We start from the raw sequence: 18,300 nt of genomic DNA, 5'->3' as shown, positions 1-18,300 counted from the left end.
CTGGTGATCGACCTGGAATGGATGCAGAGCCCCTTCTTTTATCCAAGATTTGCTTTACACCAAAATAGAGGACTTCCAATCGAAGATCTGTCTCATGCAGGCATCCCACTCGTGGACCAATCACAGTCCATGGTGGTCCCAGTCATTCAGGCACTCCAGACACCTTGGGACCAGTAGTGTGGATTGGGACCAGACAGTCCTAACCCATTTCATGAGCACACATACGTGACAGGCAGAAGCCTGCGAAAGAGATCTGTTTTCGCAGGAGGCTGCATGCCCAAATAAGGAAATTCTGGGTTACTCAACCTGGGTGAAGGCAAGGGACAAAATGGCAATGGGACAGAACAAAAGACTTTGTGGCTCGCCCATTTTCGGACCTGGCCCCAGTCTTGAACCAAACGTGTTAAACGCAATATGATTCCGTAAAAAGAAGTAAAACACCTATAAAAAGTAACTGCTGCCACCAGTTTGTCCCAGGCACACTTGTACATTCACCAAAAAATCCTTTGACGGTGTCTAGGGCCATAAAACATATAAAGGGCCCCAGCGCACAGTACTGGAAGGTACATTGTGCACTGTTAAAAAGTTACCAAGAAATGGTAACATAGTCAGAGACTAAGGGAACATAGTTCCCCAGTACTGACAGTCTGAAGGACGTGTCATTTTCCCCATAACAAGTGAGCAAAAGCTCAGGGGAGCGCAGCTGAAGGCTGTGCTCCACTGGCAAAAGTCAGGATAGGATAGCTAAACCAAAGCAAAACGTTTGGGTGGTCTACAAATGGAGGGAAAATTACACATTGATGACATCTTTCCTAACCAATCGTGTTTCTGCTCTGGGGGGCAATTGCCTAATATGGTGTTTTCAGAGAGTTTATGCCTGTCTCTTTTTTGTTCTTGTTTGCAGTGCTTTTGACTTGGGTGAACTGTTACAGCGTGCGATGGGCAACGAGGGTGCAGGACATCTTCACAGCTGGAAAACTGCTTGCCCTGGCCCTCATCATAGTCATGGGCATCGTGCAGATCTGCAAAGGTGAGAGGTTGTGTAGTCTGTATGACATGCCTTATTGTGAGCAGGAAACATCGGTAGGGAGTTTTTCATCTATACTGTAGCAAGTCTAAGAAGAACCTCTAAGCGAGTACATGCAGCCCGGAAGGTTGGCAGTGATTGGGCCTTGGAAAGTCTAGGATATAAATTTAAAGAAAAAGTCCCACTTTTGCTTTAACTTTATATCATAGACTTTCCATGGCCCAATCACTGGCAGCCTGCCTGGCTTCAGGTACTCGCTTAAGGTTTCCTCGTAGTCTTTCTTCTCGCTAATCCGTAGCCGACTCTTCCAGATACTTTTCAAATTTTCAGATATGGGCCGTGTGACTTGGCCTGGGGAAGCAAACCTCTAGTAAAGCAGCTGTCTTCCGGGACCTGGGGGTGTGATACCGAGGCTGACGATGTGACGAGAACCACCGGGTTGCTTGGTCACAACCCAGACCTGTGCAAAAGGACTAGATGGTTGAGTTCTACTAGGGCTCACGAAGTAGGGGCTTTGTGGAGGGGACATGGCGATGTCTTGTACTTAGGTTTGTGAAGAAGAGCCATGTGCTTGTGCTGGGCTTGGACTAATGCAGGAAAGACTGGTGGATGTGCTGTACTTTGGTTGTTTACAGGATCCAGGTGCTGTTGTGCAGAGTAGTGTCTGTGTTGTGCATGGGCTGTTGCAGAATCTACAGTGGGGGGTGCTTATATGAAGAGACAGGTCATTGTGTTGTTTGTGTCCTGGTCTGAAAGCTGCCTAGTCTTCTCTTTGGTTTCTTCTCTCGCTGATATTTTTGTCCTCCTGTTTTCCTTCTGTGACTGTCGCTACCCTCTGTGCTCCCCTTTTAGGTGAATACTTCTGGCTGGAGCCCAAAAACGCCTTTGAGAATTTCCAGGAGCCTGATATAGGATTGATTGCGCTGGCCTTCCTTCAGGGCTCCTTCGCATACGGCGGCTGGAACTTCTTGAATTATGTCACCGAAGAGCTGGTCGATCCTTACAAGTAAGTGACAGGGCGGTTGTATTTCTACTATGTACAGCTCATCACAGAGGCATTGCTAGGACACTGGGGTTTGGTGGTTGTACATGACCTAGATCTAAGTGTTAAACCCCCAATTATGACAGGTTGTTAGCTCACCTCTGAAAGAGTGTGAGGCCAGCTCCACCTGTCTGTTCTTTGTGTGAGGGAAGTTCCTTTCTGGAAGGTCCTAGACCCTATCTCCGCACCTAGAAGACAGATGATTTGAAGATGGCCTCCTCTTTGGTTATTAAGAACATGACTCGAGTTGCTAGTGTGGATAAGAACCCTGTGGCTAAGAGGGGCTGGAAGTGGGGCCTTAAAAGCTTTCTTGCACTGAGGAAGAAAGTTGTCTGTGGGAGAATAAAAGAAAACCTTTCTGTTGGGAACGAAACCTAGTACCCTATCTTATAGTTTCTTCATTGGAAATGTTGATTTAAGCCAGGACCACTTTCATGTGATAGACAAGAGTACCATGTCTTTAGCCGAGGTCTCTGCTTGATCTAATTTGCTTAGGCTGAAACCACCAGAACACTTGATCTTGATGACTGGTACAAACAAACCCCCAAAGACAGAAGCATCTCTCTTACACAGTCACTGGCAATGCCATCTCCATCATGCGGTCTCTGACAGTCGCTGGAAGCTTCAGGCTGACGTCTCCCACAAGGATCGTTCGGTCCTCGGCAGGTCAATTGGTCCTGTGGCCAAATCAAGTAACCGGAGCGTTCTTGCTCCATACAGAAGATTCAATGTGTCTCCGGTGCAAGTCGGATGTCCTTTTGCCCACTAAACAGGATTCGTTTCTGTCTAAATTCAGTGACTGAAAGAGATCCAAATAGTTAATCTGGTAGTTGAACAACATTCGCCTCTGAAGGGTAGACAATCACAGTGAGTAAGGTAGTTCAGAGAGTTAATCCCTCCCTTCTGAGATTTGTGTGAAACCAATAGTCGCAAGTTGACATCTCCCAGCGCTTTTAGGGCGTCATCATTACAAGCATGATACACTCTCATTGTTACAAGGCTTAGGAGCAGGGTGCATGAAGCACTATACTTGATTTTTTCACTTGATCTACCTTGCAATGGGGGCATCTAGCGATGATGAGAGCTATGGCAGCGGTTTTACTTGTTGACGTGACGCACTGTTTATATCGGAAATTGTGACAGGAAAGTTGTGAATATCTTTCTGACAGATTGTGGTAATGTTGAGGGAGGGAGTGTGTGCCTCTCGTGTTCCTGTCTTCTCCGAGTATTGCGACCTTCAGCAGAGTGGGCTCCTGTGTTGAGGGGTCTGCAGTTCTAGGGACTGCTGAAGAGAAGCCAGGAATGCTCCAGAATTGTGAGAGATGTCATAGAGATGTGACCACTGAGAAAGAGTTGGAGGTTTCTGTGGGCAACAGTTTATCTCGCAAACTGAAAAGGCTGGAGAGGTTGATAGGAATGCTGCCAACACAATCTTTTAGGGCAGTCTTTATTTGATGTTAAGAGGAACAACTTGGACAAAGGTCTGGATTTTCCCAAAACTGGCATATTCTTAACACTGAATTTAATCCTCTAAGGGAGGGTTGTCCAACATGCGGCCAGAGGGCCGCAGTGTGGCCCTCCAAGCCATTTTATGTGGCCCTCGAAGCCCAAGAGCACAGACAAAGCATTAGGGTTACTTTTGTACGTTTTGTATTTATTTTATACGCAGCGAGCGTTGTGGCTGCAGTTTCAGGGTAGGAATTGTAGTCCACACACATTACGATTTCCATTGGCTGAGAAACAGCCAATGGAAATACTATTACCATGCAAGGCACATTGTAGTAGTGGAAATAAATAAAATAAATAACTGCCTTGCATGATAACAGTATTTCCATTGGCTGCTTCTCAGCCAATGGAAATCATAATCACGTAATGTATGTGGGTAGAGTGATGGGCACACAGCGCCACATTCACAAATCTGCATTGCCGAGCCCAGGGCAGAGCCTGCGTGAGCCAGCAGCTCAGCCCAGCCCAGGTTCACAGTGTTACGTGCGGTGCACACCGAGGCCTAGTTCTCCTTGCTTCCAGCAGTGGGAAGTACTGCCTGCCATATTTTCCGACGTATGTTTGCAGCATGCGGTGCTTTTGAGCCTCTGAGATACTGCTGGCCAGATAAACTGAAACACAAGTATCTGGCCAGCAGTATCTCGTAGGCTCAAAAGCAGTGTGGGCTGCCGTAATGTTTGAACATTCCGCATCGGGAGAGTACAATTTGCATCACTTTTTGAAAAAACCTCCGCCTTGGGTACTGTTCAAATTGCGTCACAAAAGGAATGAATTCCCACATGATTTTACCGCATGTGGGAATTAATTCCTTGCCAAAATGGCTAGGCAACACAATCACGCCTTCCACACCCGGAAAAGCAGCACAGCGGGTAAAATGCCTGGGGCTATATCCAGTTTTTGTTTTTGTCACTGACAAGTGCTAAACTGGACGAGGCAAAACAGCCCTTGGTAGGTGTCCGTGCCCTTGTCTGAGAAAGGCCAGATGTGGGAGTGAATTTTCCAAGCTCATAAAACCGTAGCCCACCAGATCCAAGACACTGGGGCTTTACAGCAGACACCATGAGGTCAATTCCCTCCACGGTTCCTACAACATGGCCCTCAGCTCAGCCCGAGTGATCCGAGTACCGGCGCAGTGGCCACCCCTGAGCGCTGGGAGAGGAGGGCACCCGGCCATGTCTAGTTCTTCATACTTTAAGATTGTGCTCACATTGCGTTTCTTCAATTAGGTTCACCTTTGGGTAATCACTTTTCCCCATTTTATCTGTTGAATTGGATTATGCTTCTTTCATTAACACAGAAGTAATGAATGTAATACAGTAGATACGCTGCCATCTGTATTGGGCACAACACTGCACAGGCAGCATCAATCATTAACACAGAAGTAATGAATGTGTATTACAGAGATAAGCTGCCATCTGTATTGGGCACAACACTGCACAGGCAGCATCAATCATTAACACAGAAGTAATTAATGTGTATTACAGAGATAAGTTGCCATATGTATTGGGTACAACACTGCACAGGCAGCATCAATCATTAACACAGAAGTAATGAATGTGTATTACAGAGATAAGCTGCCATATGTATTGGGCACACTGCACAGGCAGCATCAATCATTAACACAGAAGTAATTAATGTGTATTACAGAGATAAGTTGCCATATGTATTGGGCACAACACTGCACAGGCAGCATCAATCATTAACACAGAAGTAATTAATGTGTATTACAGAGATAAGTTGCCATATGTATTGGGCACAACACTGCACAGGCAGCATCAATCATTAACACAGAAGTAATGAATGTGTATTACAGAGATAAGCTGCCATCTGTATTGGGCACAACACTGCACAGGCAGCATCAATCATTAACACAGAAGTAATGAATGTGTATTACAGAGATAAGCTACCATATGTATTGGGCACAACACTGCACAGGCAGCATCAATCATTAACACAGAAGTAATTAATGTGTATTACAGAGATAAGTTGCCATATGTATTGGGTACAACACTGCACAGGCAGCATCAATCATTAACACAGAAGTAATGAATGTGTATTACAGAGATAAGCTGCCATATGTATTGGGCACACTGCACAGGCAGCATCAATCATTAACACAGAAGTAATTAATGTGTATTACAGAGATAAGTTGCCATATGTATTGGGCACAACACTGCACAGGCAGCATCAATCATTAACACAGAAGTAATTAATGTGTATTACAGAGATAAGTTGCCATATGTATTGGGCACAACACTGCACAGGCAGCATCAATCATTAACACAGAAGTAATTAATGTGTATTACAGAGATAAGTTGCCATATGTATTGGGCACAACACTGCACAGGCAGCATCAATCATTAACACAGAAGTAATGAATGTGTATTACAGAGATAAGTTGCCATATGTATTGGGCACAACACTGCACAGGCAGCATCAATCATTAACACAGAAGTAATGAATGTGTATTACAGAGATAAGCTGACATATGTATTGGGTAAAATGCACAGGCAGCAACAATCATTAACACAGAAGTAATGAATGTGTATTAGAGGTAAGCTGGCATATGTATTGGGCCGACGGCACATGCTCAGGCAGCATCAATCATGCTTTGTAAAGGACAATGTTGGCCTAAATTGGGAACAGCCAGGATAGACATGTTGCTACAGAGGCATATTTTGGGCACAACCAGCATGACAATGTGTTACATCAGTGACAGTGCTGTCTTACACTGTGGACACATAGATCATTAAAACGTGTTGTGTTCTAAAATGTTCTTGTCTGCTGTTGGTAACATGGAATTTTCATGTTCCCCTTTATAACTGATTATAAACGTATGGCTTTTTGGTCAGTTTTTCTGCTGTAAAATGCACCATTTCAACCCCATATTTGAAAAGAAATTCTTGGAGGGGGAACCCCGCCAACCCTCCCTAGATCCATAGCTCCCTCGCTACGCTTGGTCACCCCCACTATTTCAGGAAATTATTAACACATACAGCCTGAAAGAAATCACAAGCAACTGACCTTGGATCATTTGATGGAGGGGCTGCCTTAGCTACTCACTGCCCCTGACACAAAAAGCTATCTTTGGGACTGCATGGCGCATCACTGCCTGTGATGCTATTGTGTCAAAAGTCACACAATATCGCTTTTTAATATACTGCTTTGGGTGAGGTTTTTGACATTTGGCTCGCCGGCCCACTGGGTGATAAAAAGTTTAAGCTTTTGGAGTCCCATTGTGGACCTTGCACGTTGAAAATCAAAAAGGTTTACCCAAGTCTTGCAGTTTAATCAAAGAAATTAACTCTCTGTATTTGCCTCCCATAAATTCAGGGCCAGTGGTGGCAATGGGATTGGAGGCTTTTTTCCCCAAACAAATATGAAGATCCGTGGCATTTTTCACAATAAAAATTGGGAATTGGAGATTTAAAGTAAATCTGCAGCAGCCACCATTTCAGCATCTGTTTTAAAAAGGCAAACCGTTACTACATTTAAAGGAGCTATATTGAGAAAAGAAATCCAAAAGATTTTTTAAGCAAAAGGTGACTAAAGTAACCCGTGTCCGAATATTTTTCGAGAGAAAACCATCCATGCATACTAGCGGAAGGAGGACTGAGCTGATAAGATACTGAGCAGGGGTGGGGCCTATGAACGGGTGAGGATATTCACCCACCTGCTTTTGTTATAAGGTTCCTGCCCTCTGGCTTTCCAATGAATTGAACGTCATATACATATTATTATTATTGTTTTTTTTTTAGTGCACCAGTTCACTACTGTAGTGGTCTCAAAGCACGTAAACGATGTCCGAGTTAAGGAGCAGTCTGTCCCCCACCAGGGAGGGCAGAGCCTTAATCTGCTGGACATCATTGACTGGAAAATGAGTGGGTAATAAAGAGAAGAAAACCAGAGACTTGTAGGGGCTTATGGGTGCAAAAGAGAACAACAGCATAGATTTCCACAGAAAAGACAATGGGGGTCATTACGAGTTTGGAGGTAGCCATGGCACTATTAGCGCCATGACTGCCTCCAAACCCGGGTCCGGGTCTGGTCTGGCTGAATGGGGACTTACCGGGACATTCCAACCTATGCGGACCCGGTAAGCATTCAGTTAACCATTCCCATTTGAGCCCCCATTGCGGGCCCGTTATTAGCTCCAAGGTCCCTTAACGGTGACCGTTAACCCTTACCGTCCAACTCGTAATGACCCCCAATGATTTATTGGCAGGGACAATTACAGTAAAGGAGGTCTATAACCAAACCAGGGAGCAAACACTACTAAGTTAGAGGATAGTGGATGAGATATTGCCCCATTCACATGCGCATGGTCACTAGATCGTAAGTTCCTGAATTGAGTGTCATTGGTTATTCAGTGGCCAAGAATGGTAATCTACTGTATTCAATCCTCTTGAAAGAAAGACAGGCGTGTTCATTAGATGTGTCATAGAATGTAGGTTTTCAATGCCAATGCACAATCATCACATGCTCCAAATGCCCTTGTGCCGCGCAACTTCCGATCTACTGATCTACTGATCATGCGCATGTGAAATGAGGCAATAACTCGTGCACAATTTTGTTTGTGGCCTGCGGGGCAGCCCCATGCACCCAACATAGCAGCAGATCAACCAATTTACATATTCCCAAGTGCACCAAAACGGAACTCAACCTCACACTCACTAAGTTAGAGGATAACTGTCATCCATGTTAAATTTGTGTCTTGAAGAGTATCTGGTGATATGATATGATTGGTTATTTATAAAACGCTTAATCCCAGAGGTTTCTAAGCGTGGACCCGGGGATCGAACCCGTGTTGCTCCATGTTGTCTTGCTTTCAAGGTGAGCACGTTGCCCCTGAGCTATCCTCCCGAGATAGAAATATTAGATTGGTGCTGAAGGCCTAATCTTCTGCCATCCTGTTTTTCAAGGGAGATATGGAATAAATATTAAGAACCTGGGTGGGAAAGGGAGACATAAGGAGATATGAGAAAGGAAATGGAAATATAAGGGGGAAAGAGAGCTAGAATGGAGGATATGACGGGGATATCTGCGAAAGCTTTTCGTCCATCGCACTATTTGGGATTGCCTCCTATCTTTCACTGCTTTTAATCTGTTGACGTTTTTATACTTATGTTCCCGTTTCCTTATCCCTCTTTGCAGGAACCTCCCTCGAGCCATCTTCATCTCTATCCCTCTGGTCACCTTTGTGTACGTCTTTGCAAACATTGCCTACATCACAGCCATGTCCCCGCAGGAGCTCCTGGCCTCCAATGCTGTTGCTGTGGTAAGTTCTCTTTAGCCGCCTCAGCCTTCTCTGGTCTTCCTGGTGTGGTGCTCTCTGCTGCCTACACTACATCATCGAGCAACATCTTCACACTTGAGTTGTGGCCTACTCTGGGGTCTAGTCCTTGCAGTCAGCTGCCCTGCTGCCGACTGAGTATTACTGTGTCCCTGTTGCCTCGACTACTGCCCCACATGCTCACTGCCATATATCAGGAAGGCTGCCGAACACTTGATTTCCAGATGCAGTTTTTTAGGGAGATCTCTGAAACAAGGCTGCATCACCTTTACCTTCCTGTCATTGCACACATCCCTCACTTGGTCTTGCTTGAGGTGGCATTTCTGATACTGATAATAAAAGTGGATGTATTGTTGTGCTATCCTGCTTTGCCCATAGGCGTCTGGCTTCCCAGCATGCAGTTGTGGTTCTCAGCACATCAGGACTCTTGCATGGTTGAGTTCTGTAGAGTTTTGGTACTTTTCTACTCAGAAGCATTGTAAATAACCCGAGAATCATCTAGCCATTGCATCAAGGAAAATTGTATAGGTACCGGACACAGCTGCCCAGATGAACTATGGATGACATAACATCATCCTGAGATTGTAAGTAGACCAGCACAGATTTCTCACTCTGCTGGTCTAATGATCTGTGGATGATGATAGAATAATGTAGAAACTGTATGGGAACTTCTATGTCTCAAATCTGGTGGAGGGTTTTGGTCTGCCTTGTTGACGATACCCAGATCCTGATCGATCCCCAAAGTGATTCTGGGTTACTGTGGAGGTGTTTTAGTTCCTGGTGTGGTGCAACAAAGAATGCAGAACAACTGATTTTGCCTAATTCTGGTAAAACAGAGGTTGTGCGGTCTTCATCCTCATGAATCCGCCCCTTTCTCTGGCTTAAACATCTAGGGCAGCCCCCTGTCCCAGTGAACTCACTCATGAATCTGGCTGTTGTATTTGACTGCTGGTTATGCTTTGCTGCTCAGACCGAAGCAGCAACAGAAGCTGTTCATTATCCCCTATGCTACTTCAGGAGGATTTGTTCCCTATTGAGCATGAGTCTACACTACCTTTTGGTTCAGCCTGCTGCAAGGTCCAGCCTGGATAATGCATGTCAGTGTATCTAGTCATTTGCAACAAACTACTGTCCAAGTTGCAGGCTTCCCAAAACCTAGCAATTGGTACTATTTTTTTTATTAAAGAAATGTGTCTCTTCACCTAGATTATCTTTGAATTGGCTTATCGTACAGAAGCAAATACAGGCCCGAGTTTTGTCCCAGACCTTGAAGAGGGTTAGTCAGCCCGCTCCTTTGTATCTGGCCGGTTTGGTTGATTGGTATCAGTATTTTCGATATTTGTATGCTCTTTTAAGCCAGTAAAGTTAAAGAAACGTGGTTTTTGAAAAGTTTGAATGGGTGGCAGGTCATTCAGAGTGAAGGGTAGTTTGTTCTGATATGATATAATGATAGGAGTCATTTATAGCACACCTGTATACAAGTGTTTCTAGCATGACAAGACAAGGTAGGGAGACATAGGGGGACAAAACAACGTTTTTACTAGGCCCTGTGTCATTTAGTTGTGCAAGTGCAGGGGGGGAGAGGGAGAGGTGAAGTGCCAGGGCGAGGGAAGGGGGAAGTGCGAAGTGCCGCCAGGGCAGCGATTTCACTGAGTAAGTGAGGGTGGGGGAGCCAACTTGGGTAGTGCAGGGGGGAGAACTGAAGGGTAACAGATACAGTACCTAAGTGCGCAGAGGCCCAGAGGCAGTGCAGGTGCTTGCTGGTCATGGAGGAGCCTGGTGCCCATTGGGTTCCGGAGGTAGCCAGGTGACCAGTCAGCACAGCAGACAAGTGGGCCAGCAAGGGAGAGAAGAAGAGAAAGCAGAAACGAAAAGGAAGGTCTTGAGCTGCATCCAGAATCTTAGGTGGTCATGCTCGAGTTTTAGAGGGGCAGGGAGGCTATTGCAGAGGGAGGCCCCGGCAGAGGAGAGCGATCTACCTCCCACTCTCTGCTTGGAGAAGCATCTGACCATCATATAGTTGGAGGTGGCTGAGCGAAGGGCTCGAGAAGGAAGATGTTTAGGAAGAGAGAGTTGGATGTAGTGCGGTCCCCAGCCCCAGACAGCCTTGTGGACAATGCAGAGGGTCTTGAACTTGATCCTCACAGCCACTGGGAGCCAGTGGAGAGATTTGAGGCAGGAGAGATATGAACCCTGGGCTTGAGGCCGGCCAAGGACAAATCTTGCAGTCCTGTTCTGGATTAGTTGCAGAGGGCGGAGAGTAGAGGCAGGCAGGTTGAGAAAGAGGCTATTTTAGTAGTCCAGCCTAGAGAAAACTAGGGCTCTAGAGACATTGAGCTTCTGGGGGAAAGTGAGAAAAGGAAGAATATTTCTGAGGAGGTGCAGCTGATAGTGGGACTTCTTCAAGAGGTCTGTGATGTGAGGAGAGAAGGAGAGAGTGGAGTCGAAGATGACCCCAAGGTTTTTTGCCTCACAGGAAATCGCAGGGAGAGGGCCCAAGGAGGGCGTCAGAGTGAAAGAGGGAAAGCAGGAGCAGGGGTCCCAATGAGGAGGATCTCAGTTATGCTGGCATTGAGGCAGAGATCGTTGCAGGCGCACCATTTCTGAATTGCAGAAAGACAGTCAGGAATGAGCAAGAGGGGAGAGGAGGCAGAGGGGAGCCCGAAGGAGAGCTGAGTGTCATCTGCGTAACACTTAAAGTTAGAGGAGAAGGTAGAGAAGAGGTGGACCAAAGGGTCCACGTAGGTGTTGAAAAGCCAGGGTAAGAGGTTGGAGCCCCATGGAACACCATATGTGGAGAGAGAGGTGGTGGCGACAAAGGACCCCAGTTGGACCTGAGAGGGATGGCCCAGGAGGAAGGAGGTCAAGCAGGCTAGGGCCTGATCTGTGACATCTAGGTTCTCACAGAGATGATTGATCAGGATGGCATGGTTGACTGTGTCGAAAGCAGAGGAAATATCAAGGAGAAGGAGGACAGAAGGAAGGCTAGAGTCAAGATTTGAGAGCAGGTCTTCACAGGTGTTCAGGAGAGCAGTTTCCGTGCCTCTGTCAGCTTTGAAGCCAGACTGATGGTCATGGAGACAACCAGCAGATTCAGTGTGGTGAATGAGCTGGCCAATTTTTCAAGAGTTTGCCCAGGAAAGGCGTGACAGAGATTGGGCAGTAGTTTTCCCAGACAGGAAGGATCGGCAGAATGTTTTTTCAGGAGGGGATGCACACGGTGGGGGCGGGGGGGAGTTCTAGAGGCAAAAGAGTGATTGCAAAAATCGGCCAGGGCTGGTGCAGGGGTGTCAATGTGGTCCCTGATGGTTCTGGAAGAACAGGGGAGCACCTGCTTGGATGACACTTTCATAGATCCGACTTGTCTAGGAACATCAGCAGTGATCAGAGAAAAAGAGAAGGGAGGAGGAGGGGGAGATGGCAGCCAGAAGGGGGCCACAGGAGCTAGAGTGGAAGGAGGAGGAAAGAGAGGAGGAGAGGCAGGATGTCCTGAGTTTTAATGGAGAAATGAGAGGCCAGAGCCGTGCATAGGGCTTGGGAGGGACCAGGAAAGATGGAGACTCTAACAGGATTGGCCAGCTCCTTGCAGATTTTGAAGAGTTCGGTTGTTGTTAGAGGCCGCAGAGACGCAGGCTTGAATGTGAGCTCCCTTCCTGGACAGGACAGAGAGTCTGTATTGCCTTTGGAGCAGGCGACAGGCCCGTTTGTCAGAGGGTGTGCTTGATGCCCTCCACTTCCTCTCATGGAACTCCCTCACTTTAGGTTTTTCACATCTTTGACACTTTAAAAAAAAATGTTTGAAGCATTATATTCTGGCGACTTAAGTGACACACATTGTAGTATTTCTTTATGATTATCTTAATTTTTCCCTATTGATTGCATATGCTACTTTGCTCTCAGAACTGTTTATTGCAGGTGTTTGTGCCTTTTTATGTACTTTCTGTTGTCTTTAAAATAAGATGTTTTTCTGGTAATGCTTACTACGCTTAATAAAAACACACGACTACTACTACCTCTGATAAGAGAATGCTCGAGTTGTCCCACTTTGCTGATTGGCTAGGATGATGGAGGATGATGCATGAGTCACCCAGTGACTGCATGGAGTAGATTTGCCTAGTGTCCTTTTCAGCTGCCTTAGCAAACTGTGCATGATCAGGACATCATCCAGAGGCTTCATTCAATGAATAAAATCTGTGCAATGTTCATGCTGCGACACTCGGGTGAAGTGTGAATCCTACTAGTTCTTGTCTTCCTTGTGCTTGTGCAATGATGTTCACCTTGTTTTTCATTTACTGTGTCCCCCTTTCTTTTTTCCTGCCCTCCCACCCCCTTTCCGATTGCATTGTTGGTCTGCTTCTTTCTCGCCTATCTTGTCTTTTATTCTCTGTGGCACAATTGATCCTCTTCCCTATCTCTCTCTGTCTCCCCTTTCACCCCTGCCATTCTTTTCTTTGTCCATGAATCTCTGTGTTACCTTTTCTCTCTTCTTCCTCGTTAAACCTCCTTTCATTTTCTCTTCTTTCACCCCTCTTCCATTATCTTTCCCCTTCTTTGAACGCGTCACCAATGCATTTCTGGTTTTCTTCTCCCTTCACAACAGACCTTTGGCGAGAAGTTGCTTGGCGTCATGTCCTGGATCATGCCAATATCAGTGGCCTTGTCTACGTTTGGAGGAGTGAACGGCTCTCTCTTCACATCCTCCAGGTGAGATGAGTTTGAATGGTGAGCGCGTGATGTGACGCGGCAGGCCAGGCTAGCACCACCTGCGCCGCCCACCTTCCAAAGACTAGCAGGTGATGCATCTTCCATGACTCTGGCAGGGGACATGCCCACACATCCTGGACCATTACGCATGTCTCATTCCTTCTTGTGTGTTCTCTGTGCGACTTGCATGTTCATATCTGGCCCTTTCCTAGCACACTCAAAAAAATAGGAATTTCTTTTCGGCACTAAAGCTGAAAAAATAAATTCCCTAACTCATCTCAGAGCTCAGTGGTAAAAGAGCCATACCCTAAAACAGGAAGTTCTTCACAGTGGACGGAAGATCACAGAGCGGGTAGCCTGTAGAATATGCAGCGGCACGCGGCTTCACGGTCTACCTTTAATATTGGAAATGCCTTTTATCTTTTGAGGCACAGCCGTGTTTAAGGACCCAAAAGTGATATGTCTTTAGAAATTAAAATATGGCTAGGACTGTAGAATTGCATTTTGTTTTGCCTACACACTGGAGCGGTTCTATGAAGTCCCTGAAATGCTAGGCAAAAGAACTTCCTTAAAATGAATACTAGCTGGCCTCGTTTGGGAAGCAAATATATTTATTTCAAACTGGTACAGACGGGGATGAGTCTTCGGGTGCCAAGAGTCAATATGCACTGAATCCAACTAACCCAATAGCTAGGAGACCAGAATAGATGTAATTAACATATTCCTTCCCATAATTCAGCTAGGCACCTGCAACAACAGCATGGCATGTAGGGAAGTATTTGGCATACAATTTCAAGTTGGGGTGGGCGGGGGGCGGAGGACTCCACGTAAACCCCAGAGTACACATATACTTTAAGGCTCATATCAATAGCTAAAAGGATTCCCAAGGTCCCGTTAACAACCCTAAGAAAGTGGCAGGGGAGAAGGGGCTAACACAAGGATCTCTGTTGGGCTGCCATTACGTTTTACGTCATTAACGGCTCATCGCAGCTCCAGATTGGCAGCCGGGTAGGCATTTTGGATAAGTGGCCTTGATCTGCATATCCTTAGCATAAGAGCCTCACCGGAGGTTGTGTTCTCTGAATCATGGTTGGCCTCTGGTATATCTACTTGCACTATTGCGAATCTTATGAAGTAAATGTCTTTTCTCATTGCTATGTTCTATCCCTTTGTGCTTGGCTCTGAAGGGCATACAACTGGCAGTGCTGTATTTCTCTGTGACGTCACATGCGTTTTCATGAGTGTGTAGGATGGTTCACAGTGGGTCTGTGTTTTTGTACGTATGTTGTGGTGGGCTCCTTGAATCATTCTCTGTGAAAACATATGTGTTCGGGTGTGTAAAGGATTGTCCACCTTTGACCTTGCTCTCTTGTTTCTTGTTTTAGATTATTTTTTGCTGGTGCTCGTGAGGGTCACCTGCCCAGCGTCTTGGCCATGATCCACATCAAACGTTGCACGCCCATCCCAGCCTTGCTCTTTACTGTAAGAAAGCATGACGTATCTGCTTGTTCAGCTCCTTCTCCCCTCTTCTGAATGCCTAGCCACTATTGAGCAGAACCACCTCCGGTTCTGGAAGCAACTCAAGACCTTCCTCTTCGCTTCCGCTTTCTCTCTTCCTCTCCCCTGCTAATGTCCCTGATGGCACCGCACACTGGTCACCTGGCCACCCCTGAACTCGGGCCCAGGCTGCTGCATGTCCAGCCCTCAGCACTTAAGGGTCTGTATCTGTAACCCTACAGTCCCTTCTCTTTGCACTTAAGTGCCACCCAGTGGCAGTGCTTATTGAGTCACCTGCACTTCTCCTCACCTCCACACCCCGTTGGCACTTCTCCCCTCGTTCCTGCACTTGCGCGATCTGAATGACACAAGGCCTAGTAAGATCGTTGTTTGCCTCCCTCTGTCTTCCCTCCCTTGTCTTGTTGTGCCTATAAACACTTGTGTACAGGTGCGTTATAAATGACTTATCATATTCCTTCAACAGATTGTGTGCCTGCCCTTAAAAGACCTTTCCCACCCACCAAACCATTTCCCCATCCATCCACCCATCTCTCCATACATTCACAATACCGTACTTATGAATATGTGATTTTCAGAATGCTTCTACTCAAACCCTTTCCTACATGTCTCCATCTATTTATTTCTTCCAACCCCTGCCATCTCCTTATGTTATATGTTTACCAGGAAACTAGTTTGAATTCTTTTAACATGACACAACCTCTTTGATTTTATTTTCTATCTACTTTTCTCGAATTCACTCTCCCTTTCTTGTCTTTATATCACCCTTAACTATAACTCAATACCTCTCTGTCTTTCTCTGCACGTGCTTGTCTTTGGAGCAATGTATCCACTATTCATTCATAAGTTGCACCTGTTCCTCTTTTCATTATCCAGTCTGCGCATTGTCCATCTGACTAGCTTATAAAATCCCATTGATGGAACCAGTTCTCTATCCCTCTCCTTCCACCGATTGAACCATTTCCCTCATTTCCCCATTGGCAGAGAAATATCCAAGTTCTTTTGTTGCTTGAGGCACCCCATACACCAATATGTTGAGCAATCTCTTTTCTTCATGCATTGGTTGAAATAGATACTTTTTCCATTGTCTAAGCCCTCCCCTAAACTCCTCCTTATGCTAATATTTCCTCTATTCTCCATTGTCTTCACATTCTCCGATTGGACGAAAAACATATTTCCTTTTTCTACTGGACAAGGGTTGTCCTCCATTCATCCATTGGTTGGATTTCCCTGCCATTCACCCATTGGCTGAGCCTTCACTAAGTGAACCATCTCCTCCAGGCTTCAATTATGAGAAGAGAGGGATATAAAAAGACAAAGAGAGAGAGAGAGAGAGAGAGAAGAAGGCAATTATGCTGAGGGAAAGAAAAAGCAATTCAAGAGAGAGGAAGAGAAACATAGATGAAAGCAAGAAGAGGAAACAAAATAGGAAAAACATTCTGAGAGACAGAATAAGGGTGATATCGGCACTTGAGTGAGATATACAAGACAAATAGAGAAAAGGGGAATTAAAGGGTGGGTGATGACAGAAAAGCAAAACCAGGGGAGATAGTCTAAAAATGGCTCTTCCTGGTAACTTGAGCGTTCCCAGTCCATAGTCCTTCTCCCTTGAGACACATGAGATATCCTGGCTGTGGCACAACATACCAGAACATTGCACAGACAAACCCATAATAGTTGGTGCCGGACACACATTCAGAGCCTTAAGCTCCACCACCTACATACCCACGTAAGACCTGCATCCCCTGTACTCTCCTCTCTGTGCATACCACCAGATACCGACGTAGAAGGGGGAATGGTGGCACTTCTGGAGGAAGGGAAACTGAAAGCTATTTTAAATATTAGAACAGTGGGTAATTGTTCTTGTGCTCTGAACATCTGTTCAAGGTATACATGATGTAAATTCTCTTGACGCATGTTGATTAGGTGCATAATTGCATCTTGCGTCCAGCTATTTCTAACTATGTTTGTAGTATTTAGTTCAGATTCTTCCATTTGCCTCTAAGAAGGAATCTCAGATTGCTCTGAACGTTTCCATGTACCCTCTGCTCTTGTAGATGGATATTTCTATTGTCGAGAGGATGAACAGTTTGCTAGTGCAGTCATCAATGTTTAGGCCTGTGGGTGACTTCCAAGCACATACAATGGTTCTCTTGCCCAATGATGCCCCTGAGCAGCCAGCTTGTGCATGGTTTAGGTAGTGTGTGTAATCCTCTGCCATCTCCTAGAACGAAGATATAGGCCTTCATTGGGATGTCTTCCTCCAGCTATCTTGATTTTTTTTCAAGGTAGTATCAGAAAAAAAGGATCAACCTTGGAAAATCATAAGTCTTGGGACAGAACCAGATCAAATGGCTTACGGCCCTTTGAACCTGTGCGTTTGCAGCAGACATCATCGCCGTTCAGATCCTTTTAGTATTTAGTGTTCGAAAATTCACCAGAACCACTGTAGGGAGTTCTTCTTGAAGCTAGAGCACCAGAAAACGCTTGGATGTAGGCTTCATTGAAATGATAATGATGGACTTGGTTGGCGGCATCCAAAAATGTGGTGAGCTTCATATCAGTGAAATCCAATTCAGTCTGCCCTCATTTATTTTGATCTGAAACTTAAGACGCAGAGGAGTGAGATCTTGATGAAATTCTGGAAAGACCAGCCCCATCTTGTGGCTCCCTGTCGCCCTGGTTTCCCTCCTTTATAACCTGGCTGGGATATGCTGGCAGCTCAGGAATCATTTCAAGAAGATGTAGCGTCACTAGAATGAGCTCAGCGAGCAGAGTCCCTTTGTGTCTGGGTCTTGCTCCTCTAAATTGAGCATCCTACTGTCACACTTTGTTCCGTAAGGTTTCTTCTCCCTCGAGCCTAGACCATGTCAGGTTGGATCGCGTGGAATCACCACAAAGGTAATCTTTCCTTCTTCTGTCGGCCTGCTCTCCCTCCTTCCCAACTTGTTTGGGAACCAGATCAAACAGATCCGACACCCTGGGAGGGGGGTGACAGCAGAAGCCAACCCCATTCAAGTGAGTAGGTTGTGCAGAATTTCTCGGCCCAAGGATGCATCCGTCCCAAAGGACACAGTCAAAGAATGATGCTTACTAAAATCTTGCACAATGGCCTACGTTTCTGTGCTACACATGTGTGAGTCTGGGATAAGTCCTTGGAAGGCCAGCAAGGCTGCCTTTCCTCTGGTGGAATGTGCATGGTGTCTTGGAGGC

General features: G+C 45.9%; 1 protein-coding gene across 2 annotated transcripts in view; it reads left to right on the top strand.

Moving 5' to 3' along the window:
- Positions 1 to 18,300, top strand: part of SLC7A8 (solute carrier family 7 member 8) — a 140,506-nt gene that overhangs the window by 60,383 nt on the left and 61,823 nt on the right. For both annotated transcript variants that reach the window (XM_069634014.1, XM_069634015.1), the window contains exons 5-9: positions 905 to 1,030; positions 1,880 to 2,033; positions 8,730 to 8,853; positions 13,469 to 13,572; positions 14,958 to 15,054. In XM_069634014.1, the coding sequence (XP_069490115.1) occupies positions 905 to 1,030; positions 1,880 to 2,033; positions 8,730 to 8,853; positions 13,469 to 13,572; positions 14,958 to 15,054 (605 nt within the window). The remainder of the gene's footprint in view (positions 1 to 904; positions 1,031 to 1,879; positions 2,034 to 8,729; positions 8,854 to 13,468; positions 13,573 to 14,957; positions 15,055 to 18,300) is intronic.

Source organism: Ambystoma mexicanum, chromosome 13 (genome assembly GCF_040938575.1).
Source record: "Ambystoma mexicanum isolate Mex_15411 chromosome 13, UKY_AmexF1_1, whole genome shotgun sequence".
In the NCBI taxonomy this organism is placed as follows: Eukaryota; Metazoa; Chordata; class Amphibia; order Caudata; family Ambystomatidae; genus Ambystoma; species Ambystoma mexicanum.
This window is presented reverse-complemented; position numbering and strand designations above follow the sequence as displayed.